Source organism: Ovis canadensis, chromosome 14 (assembly GCF_042477335.2).
Source record: "Ovis canadensis isolate MfBH-ARS-UI-01 breed Bighorn chromosome 14, ARS-UI_OviCan_v2, whole genome shotgun sequence".
Lineage (NCBI taxonomy): Eukaryota > Metazoa > Chordata > Mammalia > Artiodactyla > Bovidae > Ovis > Ovis canadensis.
The window spans coordinates 78,176,075-78,193,701 of record NC_091258.1 but is presented as its reverse complement, the minus strand read 5'-3'; the positions used below and the strand labels follow the sequence as shown (position 1 = coordinate 78,193,701).

The window sequence follows — 17,627 nt, the reverse complement described above, 5'->3', positions numbered from 1 at the left end:
CCCCTTGGGAAGCCCTCTTCAATCGGCAGACTTTTGGAAATTACCTGCCTCCCCTTGCCCCCGATCCCAGCCACCACATATGTACACACAGTCATAAAGCACCAGGAGAAATCCGAAATCTCCAACCTCTGTCTATCCTGGAGGCTCCGCCCACTTCCCAGACCATCCTCGGGCTCCATGCGCCTGCGCGCTCCACGCGCCCTGTGACCCCGCCCACTATCGGCCGCAGCTACCCCGGTCTCAGCTCGCTGAGCCTAACAGCTGCGCCTGCGCAGTGCGAGCCCGGAGACGGCTCCCAGAAGCCCCCGGGAGGTAGCCCTGGCTTCCTGGACCCAGAGTCGGGGCTGTGAGGCTTCCAGACCGCGCCATTCCGGAAGGGGAGGCAGCGAGGAGTTACCGAGGGCAGCGGTCACCAGGCCGCGGAGAGGAGCCCTGCCGTAGCAGCCTGCTCGCCCGGCTTCAAATGCCGGCGTCCCTGTTGGGACTAAGTTGCCCAGGGGCCCTTGTGCTGTGAGGACTCGCCCACTTCTGGCAAGGGGTTGGAGCCCGGACCGAGTCTGGCCGGTTCTGAGGAGAGAGTCCGGTCCGGGTGGCGACCGCTGCTGAGCCGGGCCCAGGCAGGCGCCACAGGGTCGGCGTTTCGGTCGGCGGGAGGGCGGGGGTCGTGATCGTGCGCGCGTGACTTGGCGACCGTGACCGACAGTGCGTGGAGGGTGTGACCGGGGAGAGGAGGCGGGTACGTGTGTGAATGGAGGGTGTGTACGCGCAGGTGTGACGCGACTAGCGGGCGGGCGGCGGAGGAGGCTGGTGTGTGACTGGGGCTCGTGTTTCTGCGCGTGTCGCTTGTGCACTTTGTCCGTCCCAGCGGCGTGTATTGGAACGAGTGAAGGATTTTACGTGGCTGAGAGCTGAAAACACCCCCGGAGGAGACCACCCCACTCGAGTCCAGCACCCCCGACTCCCCCACCGAAAGTTCGGTGTGGCCCAAAGCCGTGGAATCTTGGGAAGGTGCCTGGTCGGGGTGGGGCGGCTAAAGCCTTTCTTGCCTGCCCGCCTGGAAGATGTAGAAGTCGGGACACCAGACATGTCCACAGGCCTGAGTATGGAGGTGAGTGGAAATTGGGGTTGGGGGTACTGCTCGTGGGCCCAGGGACTGGAGGATGATGGCCCTGGCCTCAGACTCTGGTGGACGCAGAAGTTCAAAGATTTAAACGGTCACGTAGGACCAGAGTATGGAGCTGAATTCAGGGACGGGACTTGACTTGCCCTCCCCTTACAGGTCTGTGTGGGTGTCTCCAAGGACCCAGGGGACAGAGCCTTCAGGATTAGAACATTACCTCTGAGTGCTCTGCTGCTCTTCAAAGAGGACCTCAGTATTTAATTTTTTTTTTTTAATCTGTTAGTGTTAGAATATTCAATTCGGTTCAGTTGCTCAGTCGTTTCCTACTGCGACCCCATGAACTGCAGCACGCCAGGCTTCCCTATCCATCAGCATCTCCCAGAATTTACCCGAACTCATGTCCATCGCGTCGGTGATGCCATCCAACCATCTCATCCTCTGTGGTCCCCTTCTCCTCCCACCTTCCATCTTTCCCAGCATCAGGGTGTTTTCCAATGAGTCAGTTCTTTGGATCAGGTGGCCAAAGTATTAGAGTTTCAGCTTCAGCATCAGTCCTTCCAGTGAATATTCAGGGTTGATTTCCTTTAGGATGGACTGGTTGGATCTCCTTGCAGTCAGTCCAAGGGACTCTCAAGAGTCTTCTTCAACATCACAGTTCAAAAGCATCAATTCTTTCTCACTCAGCTTTCTTAATAGTCCAACTCTCACATCCATACATGACTACTGGAAAAACCATAGCTTTGACTAGATGGCCCTTTGTTGGTAAAGTAATGTCTCTGCTTTTTAATATGCTCTCTTGGTTTGTCATAGGTTTTTTTCCAAGGAGTAAGTGTCTTTTAATTTTATGGCTGCAGTCACCATCTGCAGTGATTTTGGAGCCCCCAAAATTTCACTGTTTCCATTGTTTCCCCGTCTATTTGCCATGAAGTAATGGGACTGGGTGCCATGATCTTAGTTTTCTGAATGTTGAGTTTTAAGCCAGCTTTTTTACTCTCGTCTTTCACTTTCATCAAGAGGCTTGTTAGTTCTTCACTTTCTGCCATAAGGGTGGTGTCATCTGCATATCTGAGGTTATTGATATTTCTCCCGGCAATCTTGATTCCAGCTTGTGCTTCTTCCAGTTTCATGATGTACTCTGCATATAAGCTAAATAAGCAGGGTGACAATATACAGCCTTGATGTACTCCTTTTCCTATTTGGAACCAGTCTGTTGTTCCATGTCCAGTTCTAACGGTTGCTTTTTGACCTGCATACAGATTTCTCAGGGGGCAGGGCAGGTGGTCTGATATTCCCATGTCTTGAAGAATTATCCACAGTTTGTTGTGATCCATATGTCAAAGACTTTGGCATAGTCAGTAAAGCAAAAGTACATGTTTTTCTGGCACTCTCTTGCTTTTTCGATGATCCAACAGATGTTGGCAATTTGATCCCTGGTTCCTCTGCCTTTTCTAAATCCAGCTTGAACATCTGAAAGTTCATGGTTCACATATTGTTGAAGCTTGGCTTGGAGAATTTTGAGCATTATTTTGCTAGTGTGTGAGATGAGCACAATTGTACAGAAGTTTGAACATTCTTTGGCATTGCCTTTCTTTGGGATTGGAATGAAAACTGACCTTTTCAGTCCTGTAGCCACTGCTGAGTTTTCCAGATTTGCTGGCATATTGAGTGCAGCACTTTGACAGCATCATCATTTACGATTTGAAACAGCTCAACTGGAATTCCATCACCTCCACTAGCTTTGTTTATAGTGATGCTTCCTATGGCCCACTTGACTTCACATTCCAGGATGTCTGGCTCTAAGTAAGTGACCACATCATTGTGGTTTCTGGGTCATGAAGATCTTTTTTGTATAGTTCTGTGTATTCTTGCCACCTCTTCTTAATATCTTTTGTTTCTGTTAGGTCCATACCATTTCCTTTATTGTGTTCACCTTTGCATGAAATATTTTCTCGGTATCTCTAGTTTTCTTGAAGAGATCTCTAGTCTTTCCCATTGTATTGTTTTCCTCTATTTATTTGCATTGATTGCTGAGGAAGGCTTTCTTGTCTCTCCTTGCTATTCTTTGGAACTTTGCATTCAAATGGGTGTATCTTTCCATTTCTCCTTTGCTTTTCGCTTCTCTTCTTTTCACAGCTATTTGTAAGGCCTCCTCAGACAGCCGTTTTGCTTTTTTGCATTTCTTTTTCTTGGGGATGGTCTTGATCACTGCCTCCTGTACAAAGTCACAAACCTCTGTCCATAATTCTTCAGGCACTCTGTCTATCAGATCTAATCCCCTGAATCTATTTGTCACTTTCACTGCATAATCGTAAGGGATTTGATACTCAGCCATAAAAAAGAACGGAGAAGGGAATGGCAACCCACTCCAATGTTCTTGCTTGGAGAATCCCAGGCACAGAGGAGCCTGGTGTGCTGCTGTCTATGGAGTCACACAGATTCGGACACAACTAAGTGACTTAGCAGCAGCAGCATAAAAAGGAACTCATTTGAATCAGTTCTAATGAGGTGGATGAACCTGGGCCCTGTTTCAGAGTGAAGTGAGTCAGAAAGAAAAACAAATCTCGTATATTAACACATACATATGGAATATGGAAAAGTGATACTGATGATCCTGGTATGCCTGGTAGCAGCAGAGATGCAGCCCTAGAGGATAGATTTGTGGACACAGCTGGGGAAAGAGAGGCTGGGGAGTTGAGAGAGTACCACGGAAACATATGTATTGCCATGTGTAAAACAGATATCCAGTGGGAATTTGCTGTATGATGCAGGGTGCTGAAACCTGGCACTCTAAGGACCTAGATGGGTAGGAGGGAGGTTCAAGATAGAGGGGACATGTGTATACTTAGGGCTGATTCATGTTGATATGTTATAAATCAATACAACATTGTAAAGCAATAATCCTCCAATTAAAAATTAATGAATTTAAAAATCTGTTAGAGTCCTGTCCCATTTATCACTGGGATGAGACGTGGGAGGAAGGCGAGATTCACAGCTTCATTTGGAAGTGCTGAGGGATCCCTGCCTTTCCGTGGCTTAGCCATCTTGTCGTAGGTGAACAGAAATATTCCCCCATTCCTGCCTCACACTGCTTTGTCTCCAGCCGCACCCCTTCACAGCCAGAGTGAGTAAAGAGGGGGGGAAGAAACACTGCCCATAGCCTTACTGAAATATTCCCCCATTCCTGCCTCACAGCCGCACCCCTTCACAGCCAGAGTGAGTAAAGAGCGGGGGGAGAAACACTGCCCATAGCCTTACTGTTCTTCACTTGTTTTTCTGCATGCAGTAATGGCAGCTCATGTTTACTGAGTGCTTTCTCTAGGCCAGACACGGTTCTAAGACCTTCGGGGGATATTAACACCAAACCTGAAAACAGTATGAACTGGAAGCTATCTTATCTCCTTTATACAGAGGAGGATACTGAGGCATAGAAAGGACAAGTAATCACTAGTAAGTAGAGGAGCCAGGATTCACATCCAAGACAGGCTAAGTCTAGAGTCCCCCTCATTCTGGGTCTCATGTAAGCCCTTCAACGTCTGCTTGGGCTGACATTCTTAACCACCTTTGACACTTGAGAAACTGACCCTGAGAAGGTTAAATAAGTTCAAGAGTTCAGATCCCAAGACCTCCACTGCAGGAGTTTTCTTCTTTAAACTTTCAGACCCAGCTTTTGTTATGTAAAATGAGGACGATATTATATATACTGTTATAAGGATTAAGTGAGCTCATACCTGTGAAGTACACGGTGTAGTCCCTACCACATAATAACCAGTGCTTAATAAGTGTTCATTCTTTTAATCATCATTATAATGCTTTGAAAAAGCACTGGAGTTTAGAAGAAAGAAACCAGAATCAAGTCAGTTTATCCCCTTCCTGATTGAAGAAACTTACCTTAGGGGACAGGGGACTTCTTCAGAACTAACTAGTTGGTCACAAAGCATAATGGGAACCTGAGTCTCCTGACAGGTTTTTGGTCCAGGTATCTGCAAGCTACGTGGACTCTGTTGTAACCAGGGTGGTAATACTTCTTTCACGGGAAGATGGCTTTTTTCAAGTCTCATAGACTCTTTGCAAATCCTTAGTAGTTACTTGCACATGGGGGATTTTTTTCTGTTATATTCTGGTGTCTGCTTGAGCAAATAACTTGGGTGGAAGTCAGGCAAATCTACTTTAGTGACTAGGCTCCACTGTTTACAAGCTTGTGACTTCTGCAAAATATTTTATTTCCCAGAGCTTTCATATGTGAAACTGTGACAAGATTCCCCATTTTTTGTTGAAGATTCTGAAGGTCAAATTAGAGTTTTAATATATACAGCATGCCTCATACATCTCTATTGTTAATGAAAGGGTGGATTTGGGCGAGAGAGCAATTGTGCTCAGCCTGGAAATCCAGAGCAGAGCAGAACCCCAGCTGTAAACTAAAGGTCTCCCAGCGACTTCCTGGACTGTGAGAGGAGGGTGCAGCAGGAATGGAGCATGGAGTAGAGAACAGGCGGGGCTGAAGGGCGATGCTTCTGGGCTGTGACTGTCAGAGCTGCTCAGTTTCACATCATTCCTTTCTCCTCCTCCCAGCTCTGCCCTCTCAGGGTAAAGCCCTTCTCCACATGAGGAGCCAGGAAGAAGAGGTGATGGGAATTGAACTTCTTAAAGCCATGTCCCTGGTTAGTATTCCCTTTTTTCTCCTAAAGTACTAGCTTGCTTTCCAGGACTTTGGCAAGCTTGTTTCCTTCTGAAAATTGGAACATTGGATTTAAGGAAGCGCAGTGGAAATGGTAGGTCAGTTCAGTTCAGTTGCTCACTCGTGTCTGACTCTTTGCGACCCCAAGGACTGCAGCATGCCAGGCTTCCCTGTCCATCACCAACTCCCGGAGCTCGCTCAAACTCAGTGTCCATCTAGTCAGAGATATTTCTATGTAATGCAATCGACTATTCTTTTGAATTTAAAATATCTTAAGTGGTTGAAAACAAAACTAACAGCTTAGGTTTGCTGAGCAGAACAGGACTTGAACATAGGTGTTCTGGCTTCAGAGACCGTGTGTGGGAGGATATACTTTGTAGTCTTCATATACGCTCTGCTGTCTTGCAGCTGTGTTCTTTCTTGTGCCCATAAGACGGATATTTGGCTGACATACCAGCCCACTGCAGATACTGTTCTGCACACAGAACAAGTCCTTATGAATCCCGTGTGATCCTTCGCTGACTTCAGAGAAGTAGTGTACACGCTCATTCCATTTCCCTCATATGTTTGCCTTTGTGCTTGATTTCTGGTTTTTGTCATGCTCCTCTGAGCTGTCAGATAAGCTTCTGATAAATATGCTCTCAGCAGTGTCCTCAGGGAGTTGCTCTTCCACGAACTCTCCCTCCACTGTCTCTCATAATCCTGTGTGTTTATGAGAATTATTTCTGTGTGACACCACCACAGCCATGTTCTTAACTACCATAACATACTGAAGTTAGTAAAGTGAAATGTAAGTAAAGCTTTTATTGAAATATTAAACCAAATGTTTCACCTCTTTCTGGGCTCCTCTTCTTTTATTCCCATCTTTCCTTCATCATTATCATAGATAACAATTCTTGAGTACTTAGCCTGTATTGTGCCTATTGCTTCATTTAATTCTCACCGTGCTGCCCTAAGGTAGGTGCTGGAATTATTCTCATTTTTTTTAGGAAGGAAATCTTGAAGCACAAAGGAGTTGATCGACTTGGCAAAGATCACCCAGCTAGCCAGTGCTAGAGTCTGAACTCTTTGGAATAATCTGACCTTTTTCTCTGGTCTTACTCAAGACTGCTGTATATTCAAAACTCATTTCTTAGATATTTATGGAAATGATTCTTAGATATTAATATAAATGAAATCACAAAAAGAGGAGCGGAAAATCTCCCATCAGCCCTAGAACCAGCCTCACTTCATGGTTGGTTATAAATTCAGTTCATGTAACAAGACATGGGTTGCTTGTCATGTGCTTATCTCGTATGATCTCTCCTGACACTTCTCAGCAGCTTATCAAAAACCAGTGTGCCAAATGAGCTCTCTCCTAATCCAAATATATTTGTATTTCGAAAGAGAATAGTACTGCTAGGCAGTTTTTCTTTCATGTTTTAGGCATACCTCGGTATCTCAAGAACACTAAGGTTTCTTAGAATGCACTGTGGAGCTTGAAGTCATGCTCATCAGGTCAGCCTCTTTCCTTGAGACTTTCTGTTGCAGTCCCAGAGCTCTTTAGATTCTCCTTGTAGAAAAGTGAGCTAACTCCTAACAGATAAAATAATTCACCGCTTCGTAATATTCTAGGGGTTTTGTCTGTTTTGTTGTGGCGTGTTTTTGGCTGCACTGCAAGGCATGCAAGATCTTAGGGGTTGAACCCATGTCCCCTGCAGTGGGAGGGAGCATAGCATCTTAACAACTGGACTGCCAGGGAAATTCCCATGATTATTGTTGTTGGTCAGTCACTAAGTTGTGCCCTGCTCTTTGTGACCCCATGGACTGCAGCATACCAGGCTTCCTTGTCCTTCACTATCTCCCGGAGTTTGCTCAAATTCATGTGAATTGAGTCAGTGATGCTTTCTAACCATCTCATCCTCTGCCACCCCCTTCTCCTTCTGCCGTCAATCTTTCCCAACATTAACGACTTTTCCAATGAGTTGGCTCTTTGCATCAGGTAACCAAAATTCTGATGACACTCAGTTTTTAATGCAGTCAACATTTTTTCATGTGAGAATATCTCCTCACACCATAAAATGCTTTAAGAGCAGAGAGCATCTCTGTATTTTTCTTTTTCCTAATATGTAAAGTGTAACTAGGCAGAAAAGTTGTTCAGTTCAACTAACTACTTGATCTCTATCATTTAGACAGCCCACTGCAATTACTCACCCAGTTTTTTTTCCCTAACTTATAACCCTAGAGCCAGCTAAGTCAGGGGATGAATGCTAATTGTGCAAGAGGACATTTGTGTAATTTCAGGATGCAGTGACTTTCATGGATGTAGCCGTCGACTTCTCCCAAGATGAGTGGGAATGGCTGACTCTTGCTCAGAGGACTTTGTACAAGAAAGTGATGTTAGAGAACTACAGCAACCTGGCTTCGCTGGGTGAGAGCGTTTGCCGCCTTCTGTCTCCCCTTCGGAGTCTTTCCACCTCAGTAATCTGTCATATCTTATCAGCATTTTCCTGCGATGTTTCTCTTTCTCAGGACCACTTAGCTCTGGAATATCCACAGCATAGGTAATGTTCTTGTTTTCTCTTACATACAGGTCTTTGCATTTCAAAACCAGATGTGATCTCTTTCCTGGAGCAAGATAAAGAGCCCTGGATGATGAAAGGAGAGTTGACCAGAGGCCTGTGCCCAGGTAAATGCGGGATGGCTACAGCTGGGAAAACAATTCTAAAGGGGTTTCTTCCCTCTGACACTTGTTGGAAAACACCTCTCCAAGTCCTTCCCAAATTGAAACCTTTTCTTCTACATTTTTTTTTTTTGGTACCATTTTAAATGTTATGGACAGAGGAGCCTGTCGGGCTACAACTGAGCAGTTGCGCACACACATATACACAACCTTTTATTTAATTATTTTTGGCTGTCCTGGTTCTTTGTTGCCGCGCCACAGACTTTCTCTAGTTGCAGTGAGCAGGGCGACCCTTCATTGCAGTGCACGGGCTTCTCCCTGGGGTGGCTTCTCTTGTTGCAGAGCACGGGCTCTGGGTGAGCAGGCTTCAGTAGTCACGGGACGTGGGCATAGTAGTTGTGGTGTACAGGCTTAGCTGCCCGGCAGCATGTGGGATTTTCCCAGACCAGGGATCAAACCCATGTCCCCTGCATTGGCAGGCCAACTGTAAACCACTGGACTACCAGGGAACTCCTCTACCAGTATTTTGTAAGTGGGTCTTTTCTTCTTTTCCCCACTGGTACAACATACAACCTTTACTGACTTTCTACCAATACCAGTCTGTTTCTGAACTCTGTTGTGTTCCAGTGATGTTTACCTAGTTCTGCTCAAGTACTATATTTTATAATTATTCCTGATTTTGAGCCATTTTTTTAATTCTTTAGGCAGGTTTGTGTCCAATTTTTCAAACTTGTTTAAATGTTTCCTTTCTTTAAAATGTGACTTATCAAGTTAACCAGTATATAACTATGTTTTTCTCTCTGCTTTTAATCATTTTTCTCTTTATTGTTGTTGTTTCTTTTTGTTTTGTTGTCTGTGCTTTTTCTTTAATCCCCCTTCACATCATCCCACCCCTTGAATTAAAACACTTTAGTTCTAAAAGTTGTTAACTTTATGACTTCATGTATTTTTTAATTTGCATTTTAAAACTCATCCACTTGAGATTCAAAATAACATCTTTTGATACCCATATGAAAGATGAAGAAAGTAACTCACTAATGTTACCTATTTCCTTCTTCTTTGTCTGTCTTCTCCCTTTTATTGTACTCACTAGGAGTTTTTGGCTTAGGTTACTTTCTTCAGTTTATTAGTTTTTTCAGCCTGTCCTGCTTAAAAGATTTTTTTTCTGGTTTAGAGCAATAGATGAGAGCCTGTGGACATATACTGCAGGGAGATGAGCTTCAAGTGAGGAGGTTAGTTTATTCTGAGGCTTGCTGTGTGGCCTTTTCCTGCTTTCAGTTCTCAAAGTTTCAAGAAGTGGATGTTGGTAGGTCACTAACACTGTATGTTAATAAACAATAAATAATTTTTAAATAAATTAAGCATCCAACTCAAGATATTAGAAAAAACAATGAATCTCAGGAAAACTGAAATAAGTTACACATAGTGATTTATATTGCTAGAGATAAAAGTATATAAACTGTCAGGACAAATGAGAGAAGACACAAGGAAAGAAATAATGGTAAATGATGCCTAAGTACTTAAAAGAATGATATGAATCCATTTTTGAAACTCAACTATTTGTAAACAATTTGAAAATCTGAATGAAGTGGATGATACTTTATGAGACTGTAATTACCAGAACTGACACCAGAGATAGAAAATTTGAACAGACCAGGTACCACTGAAAACATGTAGGAAGTCGTTTAAGAACTGCTTCCTCCCCAAAAAGAAGCAATTAACCCCAAATAGTTTCACACAGTAATTATATAAAGCTTGTAAAGAAAAAAATCATTGTTTGAAGTTTTCCTTGACAGAGAATAAAAAGGAGAACTATTTTAAAATGTTATTGTGAAGATAGTGTAACATTTGATACCAAAAGAGCATCCCCAAAAAGGGAATTATTAATGCAATAATAAATATTAGTACAATATCTTAAATAAAAAGTCATGTTGAAATAATATACCATAGCCAAGGAGGGTTTATTCTAGAAATGCAAAGATGGTCACATCACCTAACTTGAAGAACTGTCAAAAACATGTCCCTTTATAGGCTTCAGCAACTGCTGTGATTCACATGGTTTTGTTTTGTAAGTTTCTGTTCTTCTAGCATTAAATAAAGGAGATATTTGCTTTCTTAATATCTTTCAGGCTTGGAGTATGTGTGGATGAAAAAGGAATTATCTCTAAACCAGGACATCTATGAGGAAAAGTTATCTCAGGCAATGATAATGGAAAGACTTACAAGCTATGACCTTGAATGTTCCACATTAGGGGAAAACTGGAAGTGTGAAGACCTGTTTGAGAGGGAGCTGGTAAGTCCAAAGACACATTTTAGGCAAGAGACAGTCAGTCACATAGATACCCTTATTGAGAAAGGAGACCACTTTAACAAATCTGGGACAATTTTTCATCTGAATACATTATGTTATATAAAACAGGTATTTCCCATCAAAGAGAGAATATATCATTTTGACACAGATAAGAAAAGCTTACAGACACATCCCTTTGTGAAAAAAGACAAGCAGGTCTATGGAGAAAAGAAACTTTTGAAATGTAACAACTGTGAGAAAACTTTCAGCAAAATCTCAACTCTTACTCTTCATCAGAGAATTCATACTGGAGAGAAACCCTATGAATGTCTCGAATGCGGAAAAGCCTTTAGCCAGAGTGCCCACCTTGCTCAACATCAGAGAATCCACACAGGAGAAAAACCCTTCAAATGTACTGAGTGTGGAAAAGCATTCAGCCAGAATGCTCATCTCATTCAACACCAGAGAGTTCACACTGGAGAAAAACCTTATCAGTGTGAGCAGTGTGACAAAGCCTTCAGCCAGCTTGCGTATCTTGCCCAACACCAGAGAGCTCACACTGGAGAGAAACCCTATGAATGTATCGAATGTGGGAAGGCCTTTAGTTATTGTTCATCTCTGGCTCATCACCGAAGGATTCACACTGGAAAGAGGCCCTACAAATGCACTGACTGTAGGAAAGCCTTCCAGCAGAACGCTTCTCTTACACGCCATCGAAGGTACTGTCACACTGGAGAAAAGCCCTTCGATTGTATCGACTGTGGGAAAGCCTTCACTGACCACATAGGACTTATTCAGCATAAGAGAATCCATACTGGAGAGAGACCCTATAAATGTAAGGTGTGTGGAAAGGCTTTTAGCCATGGCTCCTCCCTGACCGTCCATCAGAGAATTCATACAGGAGAGAAACCCTATGAATGTAGTATCTGTGAGAAAGCCTTTAGCCATCGTGGCTCGCTCACTCTTCATCAGAGAGTCCATACTGGAGAGAAACCCTATGAATGTAAGGAATGTGGGAAAGCTTTCCGGCAGAGCACGCACCTCGCCCACCATCAGAGAACTCATACTGGGGAGAAGGCTTACTAATGTAGGGACTGCAGCAAAACCTTCAGCCAGAGTGCTCATCTTGCACAGCGTCAGAAGATACACACTGGAGAGAAACCACATGAATGGAAGGAGTGGTAAGGCCTTCAGTCAGATTGCTCACCTTATTCAGCACCAGGGAGTTCACACCGGTGAGAAGCCTTATGAATGTTTTCAATGTGGGAAGGCCTTCAGTGATGGCGCCTATCTTGCTCAACATCAGAGACTTCCCACTGGCAAAAGACCTTACGCGTGTCTCGAATGTGGGAAGGCGTTCAGACAGAGGGCATCCCTGATCTGTCACCAAAGGCGTCACATGGGCGAGAAAACTTACAAACACAGCATCCGTGGAAAAGCCTTTAGTCATCGTAAATCCCTTACTCTGCATCAGAGAATTCACACAGGAGAGAAACCTTACGAGTGTAAGGAATGCAACGAGGCCTCCAGCCAGACTGCCCATCTGGCACTGCACAGGAGAGTTCACACTGGAGAAAGGCCGTATAAGTGTAAAGCATGTGGAAAAGCGTTTAGGCAGACTGTACATCTTGCTCACCATCAGTGAATTCATGCTGGAGACTCGTCCTCAGTGACTGCCTCCTCTTCCTACCACCACGTCCTCTAGTTTCAATCTTCTAAACATTTCTAGAATCGATCACTTTTTCTAGCTCAGCGTGTCATTAGCACAGTTCAAGATGCAGCCATCTCATTTGGATTTCTGCATAGCGTTACAACCATATTTCCTCTTGCTCCCCTCAAGTGTATTTTTAACACTGTAGCCAACTGAATCTTTTAAAAATAAAGAATTTATTCATGTTACTTTTCCATTTAAAGCACTTATTTTGAAAAATGTTAGGTAATCCACTTAAAGCATTTAGCATGCTATCATAGACTTATAATTAGTGCCATTAAGGTAGAATTTTCCTTACAGTGATGTTAAGCTACAAGTATAATGAGCCAGTAGGTCAAGACTAAGCCTAAAATTTTAGAGTAAACAGAGAACTCTTTACTCTCCTTGTAGGCTGGAAAGATGAACACATTCAGAATTGAAAGATTCTGTGATATCCAGGGTAACATGGTGGCTTGCTCTTCCCTCTGTATGAATAAAAAGACATCTACTGGAGGAGGAAATGGCAACCCAATCCATATTGTTGCCTGGGAAATCCCATGGACAGAGGAGCCTGCTGGGATACAATCCACACGGTCGCAAAAGAGTCAGACACTACACAGTGACTAAACAACAACAACGTTTAGCAGAATAAGGCTTAAAAAAAGGAGACATCTAGCATCATTGGTGAGGAAATCTCACCTCACCTGGCACTTAGGAGTGAGACTAGGCCAGTTAGAACAAAAGCATTGCGTAGAATGTGGGACTTACCAGGGGAAAGTATTAAAAGTAAACTAAAATGAACCGGCTAGAAAACTTGAGTAGGTTAATAGCCATGAAATAAACTACAAAAGATAGTTCAACACTTTAACTGTGGGAAAGTACCACAGACAGCTCCTGTGATACTGAATTATTCTAGCATATAAAATAAATACAGTAAAGCTTCCCATCTTGTTCTGTGAGACGGACAAGACAAATACCAAAACAGGGAAACATACATACTGCAGCTGGCTTTTGAATGTAGATGTTAAATATTTTTTAAATATTAAAACGCAGAGGAAATGAAAAGCTAGACATGTCTCTGTATAGACATACTCAGTCTGGCAAAGACATTTCTTCCCAAGTTAAATACGTGAATTCACTGGTACTCCAGTAGAAGTCCCAGTGTGTAAGTTGACAAGCTCATTTTGACCATCCATATGGTATTGTGATATAACAAGGAGTATAGTACGGTAATACTCATTAAATTAAGATTAGTTGAACATTTACTAATGTTCCAGGCACTGTTTTAGGTACTGGGGATGCAGCAAGGTGTTATATGTACTGAAAAAAGTTTGATCTTGCAGATCTAGTGGGAAAAGACAAACTCAAATTGGAAATGCAATACTATATAGTCAGTATGTGACATGTACCATGATGTGAAACGATCTAAAGAGGGATCCAGGGGAATCCAGGGTGCTGGCAGGGGATGCCTTACACCCCCCAGAACATATGGGCATTAGAGCCAAGGGGTGAGGGAAGAACTAGAAAAAGCTGTCAGCCACAAAGGACATAATAAAAATAATTGTGATAGTCTCAAAGTGGATAATTACGATGCTTTGAGTGTTTCAGGGAGAACTGATGGTTTAACAAGGTTCATGAGAGTTCTTATCACCCTTTGTGAATTGTGATTTAGAGGCTGTTAGAGATTTTTGTTTTTTGTGCTGGGTCTTAGTTACAGCATGCAGAATCCTTAGTTGCAGCATAAGGGATCTAGTTCCCTGACCAGGGATCAAATGCTTCATTTTGTTTTGGCAGCAGTCTTACTGAGCTATAACTCACCCACTTAAAGTATATGATTCAAGGAATTCCCTGGCAGTCCAGTGGTTAGGACTCAGCACTTTCACTGCTGAGAGGTGTGTGCGTGTGTGTGTGTCTGTGTCTGTGTGTGTGTGTGTCTGTGTGTGCTCAGTGGTGTCTGACTCTGTGATGTCCTGGACTGTAACCCATCAGGCTCCTCTTTCCATGGAACATTCCAGGCAAGAATACTGGAGTGGGTTCCCATTTCCTCCTTCAGTGTTCCTTCCTGACCCAGGGATGGAAACCGAGTCTCTTGTGTCTCCTATGTTAGCAGGAGGATTCTTTACACTTAGGAAGCCATATATATATATAATTCAGTGACTTTTAGTATGTTCAGGGTTGTGTAACCATCACCACATTTATTTTTTTTTTTTTTTTTTTTTTTTTTTTTTTCTTTTTAAAAACCAATTTTTAATGAAAGTATAGTTTCTGTACAATATGATACCACTGTACAATATAATAATTCACAATTTTTAAGAGTTATGCTCCATTTACAGTTATGATAGCAAATATTCTTATTATTACTTTTTGTTTGCCAATCTCTTGGCATTATACTGTATGATCCATTTGTTAACTTGTTTTTAAACAAGTTAACTCACCACATTTAATTTTAGAATATTTTCATCATCTAAAAAGAGATCCCCTGCCCTCTAGTAGATACTCTTACTCCTGGTGGAGAACACTTATACCTGGAGCACTTCATACACCTGGAGGTACCTGGAGCATCCCGAGCTCTCCAGTTTCCTCTTGGCTGCTACGTAAGGCCATGTGAGGGGAGTTCATATCGAGAGGACACAAGCACTGAAAAATGGCGTTTGGGGCTTCCTCTTTACTTTGGCATAGAGGCTCGGAGATAGGTGGTCTTATCAAGAGCGTGCGGAGATTTTTGATTGCCCTTATATATGATAAAAAGGATTTTTCATTTCAGTGGGGCGAAGGCAGATTGATCAGATGGCCTTGGGACAGTTAGCTCTCTGGAAAGACATAGATGTATGCTTTGCCCCAATGAAGTTCTGACAGCGCTAAATCTATAATACTAAAGTACAAGAAAAACAATATTTCTGTAACCGTGGCTTGAGGCACACTTTCTTAAGCAGTACACATAACGCAGGAGGTGACATTAAACTGAGTAACACTTCTGTGTGAAAGCATCAGTTAAGAGATAAATGAGAGACTGAAAGAAATGCCTGCAACAAATATGGCAAAGGGCAGTACTCCCTGATATTAAAAGTCCTGTTACAAATCAGTAATAGTAACACCTGCCACTCAGGAAAATGGACAGTGCTAACAGCAACCCACACCAGTACTCTTGCCTGGGAAATCCCATGGACAAGAGGCTGGCAGGCCACAGACCATGGGGTAGCAGAGTCAGACATGACTTAGCAACTAAACAACAACAGCGGCCACTTTAAAGAAAATGAAATGAAAACAGCAAAAGAAAATTACCCACTATCATTAGTAGTCAAGGCAATGCAAAATAAAGTGATAATATAATCTTTTTTTTTTCCCCAGTAGATTGATTTAAACCATAGAAGAGTGATAATAATCCAGTTTTGGTGAATGTGTGAAAAATAAGGCAAATCCATTTCCCATTATATAAATTGCTATATAGATATAGACCATTTGAATCAATATTCCTCAGAAGCCAAAGTGTACAAAGGTAGGTAAATGTATAATGGGAAAACTTTTTAATGAAAAACTCTTAGCAGTGTACGGTCATGGGCAAAGGGGTAAGTTAATTACACTCAATTCATTCAATAGAATTATATGCAACTGTTGAAAAGTGTATATAGCCATAAAAGATAGTTGTGCTATATTAAGCGAAAAGCATTTTTTTAGACCTGTAATCTATTGTGAACTCATAATATCAAAAATAAGCCCCTAAATACATGTTTTTCTGTTTTTCTCTGCCCAGTTTTCCTTGCCTTCTTTTGACTGTAATCTCCTTTTCCTTTGAGTAGCTGGCCATACCCTGTGTTACAGTTGAGTACATGAGGAAGCATGTCACTCAGACAGGCCTGCACAGAACACAGATTGTCTCACTTTCTCCCACCTCCAGTACCTTTCCCCATCCCTAAGACCATTCTGCTGCTTTAACCCGAAATATCTCCAGCCCCTCCCCTCAGGGAGGCAGGTGAGATGTTCTCCCACCTCCTTGCTTGGCTGCCTAGGATTAAACCTTTTCCTTGTTGCAAACGTTGTCTTTCTTGCTGTGCCTTGGGCAAATGAACCTGGTTAGGTAACAACAGATATCATCCTTACAGGAACCAGATAAACGGTACACTGGACCTCCATGATTTCTGTTATTTTTTTTTTCACAGCTGCATGTGTATATCTACATTTGTCAAAATATTTAATGGAAGTCATTAATGACTACCTAAGACTAGCTGACTCTTCACATTTCTGTGGCCACTCAGACATTTCAGCAAATGCTCTTGTGCTTGGCTTTGTGATTTATGGTGTAAGAGGCCCAGCCGGAAGGCCTGGTTCCCACCCCAGCCCGCCATGGTCCTCCTGTGCCGCCTCTCGTCTGTACCACTGTCTCACCTGGAAGCTTGGTTGTGAGGATTAAACACGTTCTTAAGTCATAAAACGCCAACAACAGAAGCTGGCATATAAGTTGAGTTGCTTAGTCACATCTGACTCTGCGGCTCCATGGACTATACATACACAGTTCATGGAGTTCTCCAGGCCAGAATACTCGAGTGGGTGGCCTTTCCCTTCTCCAGGGGATCTTCCCAACCAGGGATCGAACCCAGGTCTCTCGCATTGCACACAGATTCTTTACCAGCTGAACCATAAGGGAAGCCCAAGAATACTGGAGTGGGTAGCCTATCCCCTTCTCCAGCAGATCTTCCTGACCCAGGAATCGAACCTGGGGGGCTTCCTGCATTTCAGGTGGATTCTTTCCCAACTGAGCTATCAGGGAAGCCACGATAAAAAGGGTGAATACTGTGTTTTTATGATCGTTTGCTACTTTGCATCTCTGTATGTTTCACAAATTTTCTATAATTCAGCTATTTTGTATAACCTCACGCTGAAGTAAGCTGCCCAGAAGCATCCCTCAGGCCAGCCCAGGAGATGGGTGGACCTGGCACCCTCCTTTTCTGGAATTTTCTCTCCTCCCCTCTTCCTCTCTAAGCAAACCCTCTCCTCTCCACTCGTCTGCCCTTCCCTCCCCCATCTCCCTCCACGCTCCGTTTTTCTTCTCTCATTCCAGCCCTCGATTCCTCCCCTCTTTACCCAACTTCTTTGGCCGCGGCTCCGGTGCCGCGCGGGCCTCTGGGAGTGGAGGGGCGCGGTCGGGTCTCGGGTGGGTCCCGCTCCGCGCGCGGGCTTCTGGGAAGTGTGGGC

The 17,627-nt window shown here is 43.4% G+C and overlaps 1 protein-coding gene and 1 pseudogene across 32 annotated transcripts; both read left to right on the top strand.

Annotated features, from left to right (window-relative positions):
* The first annotated feature begins 203 nt into the window (after window positions 1-203).
* ZNF470 (zinc finger protein 470) lies at window positions 204-12,646 on the top strand. 32 transcript variants are annotated; one of them, XM_069552170.1, is made up of 8 exons: window positions 365-631; window positions 770-1,108; window positions 5,690-5,778; window positions 7,221-7,292; window positions 8,079-8,205; window positions 8,368-8,463; window positions 10,587-10,750; window positions 10,877-12,646. In XM_069552170.1, exons 5-8 carry the CDS (start codon window positions 8,094-8,096, stop codon window positions 11,831-11,833), a joined length of 1,329 nt encoding a protein of 442 aa, XP_069408271.1. In that variant the 5' UTR covers window positions 365-631; window positions 770-1,108; window positions 5,690-5,778; window positions 7,221-7,292; window positions 8,079-8,093; the 3' UTR covers window positions 11,834-12,646. The 32 variants fall into 32 exon arrangements, with proteins under 32 accessions (XP_069408272.1, XP_069408277.1, XP_069408251.1 ...); XM_069552180.1 differs by lacking the exon at window positions 7,221-7,292 and having other exon boundaries at window positions 274-631; window positions 866-1,108; window positions 11,045-12,646; XM_069552179.1 differs by lacking the exon at window positions 7,221-7,292 and having other exon boundaries at window positions 285-617; window positions 866-1,108; window positions 11,045-12,646.
* On the top strand, window positions 11,835-12,646 carry LOC138419382 (zinc finger protein 470-like; annotated as a pseudogene).
* Window positions 12,647-17,627: the final 4,981 nt, after the last annotated feature.

Excerpts from the sequence above, each read along its gene's own strand:
- ZNF470 (XM_069552156.1), top strand. The coding sequence starts at position 5,722 with ATGAGGAGCCAGGAAGAAGAGGTGATGGGAATTGAACTTCTTAAAGCC. Across the intron at positions 8,206-8,367 it reads CAGCAACCTGGCTTCGCTGG|GTCTTTGCATTTCAAAACCA; the intron begins GTGAGAGCGTTT and ends TCTTACATACAG. Across the intron at positions 8,464-10,586 it reads GACCAGAGGCCTGTGCCCAG|GCTTGGAGTATGTGTGGATG; the intron begins GTAAATGCGGGA and ends AATATCTTTCAG.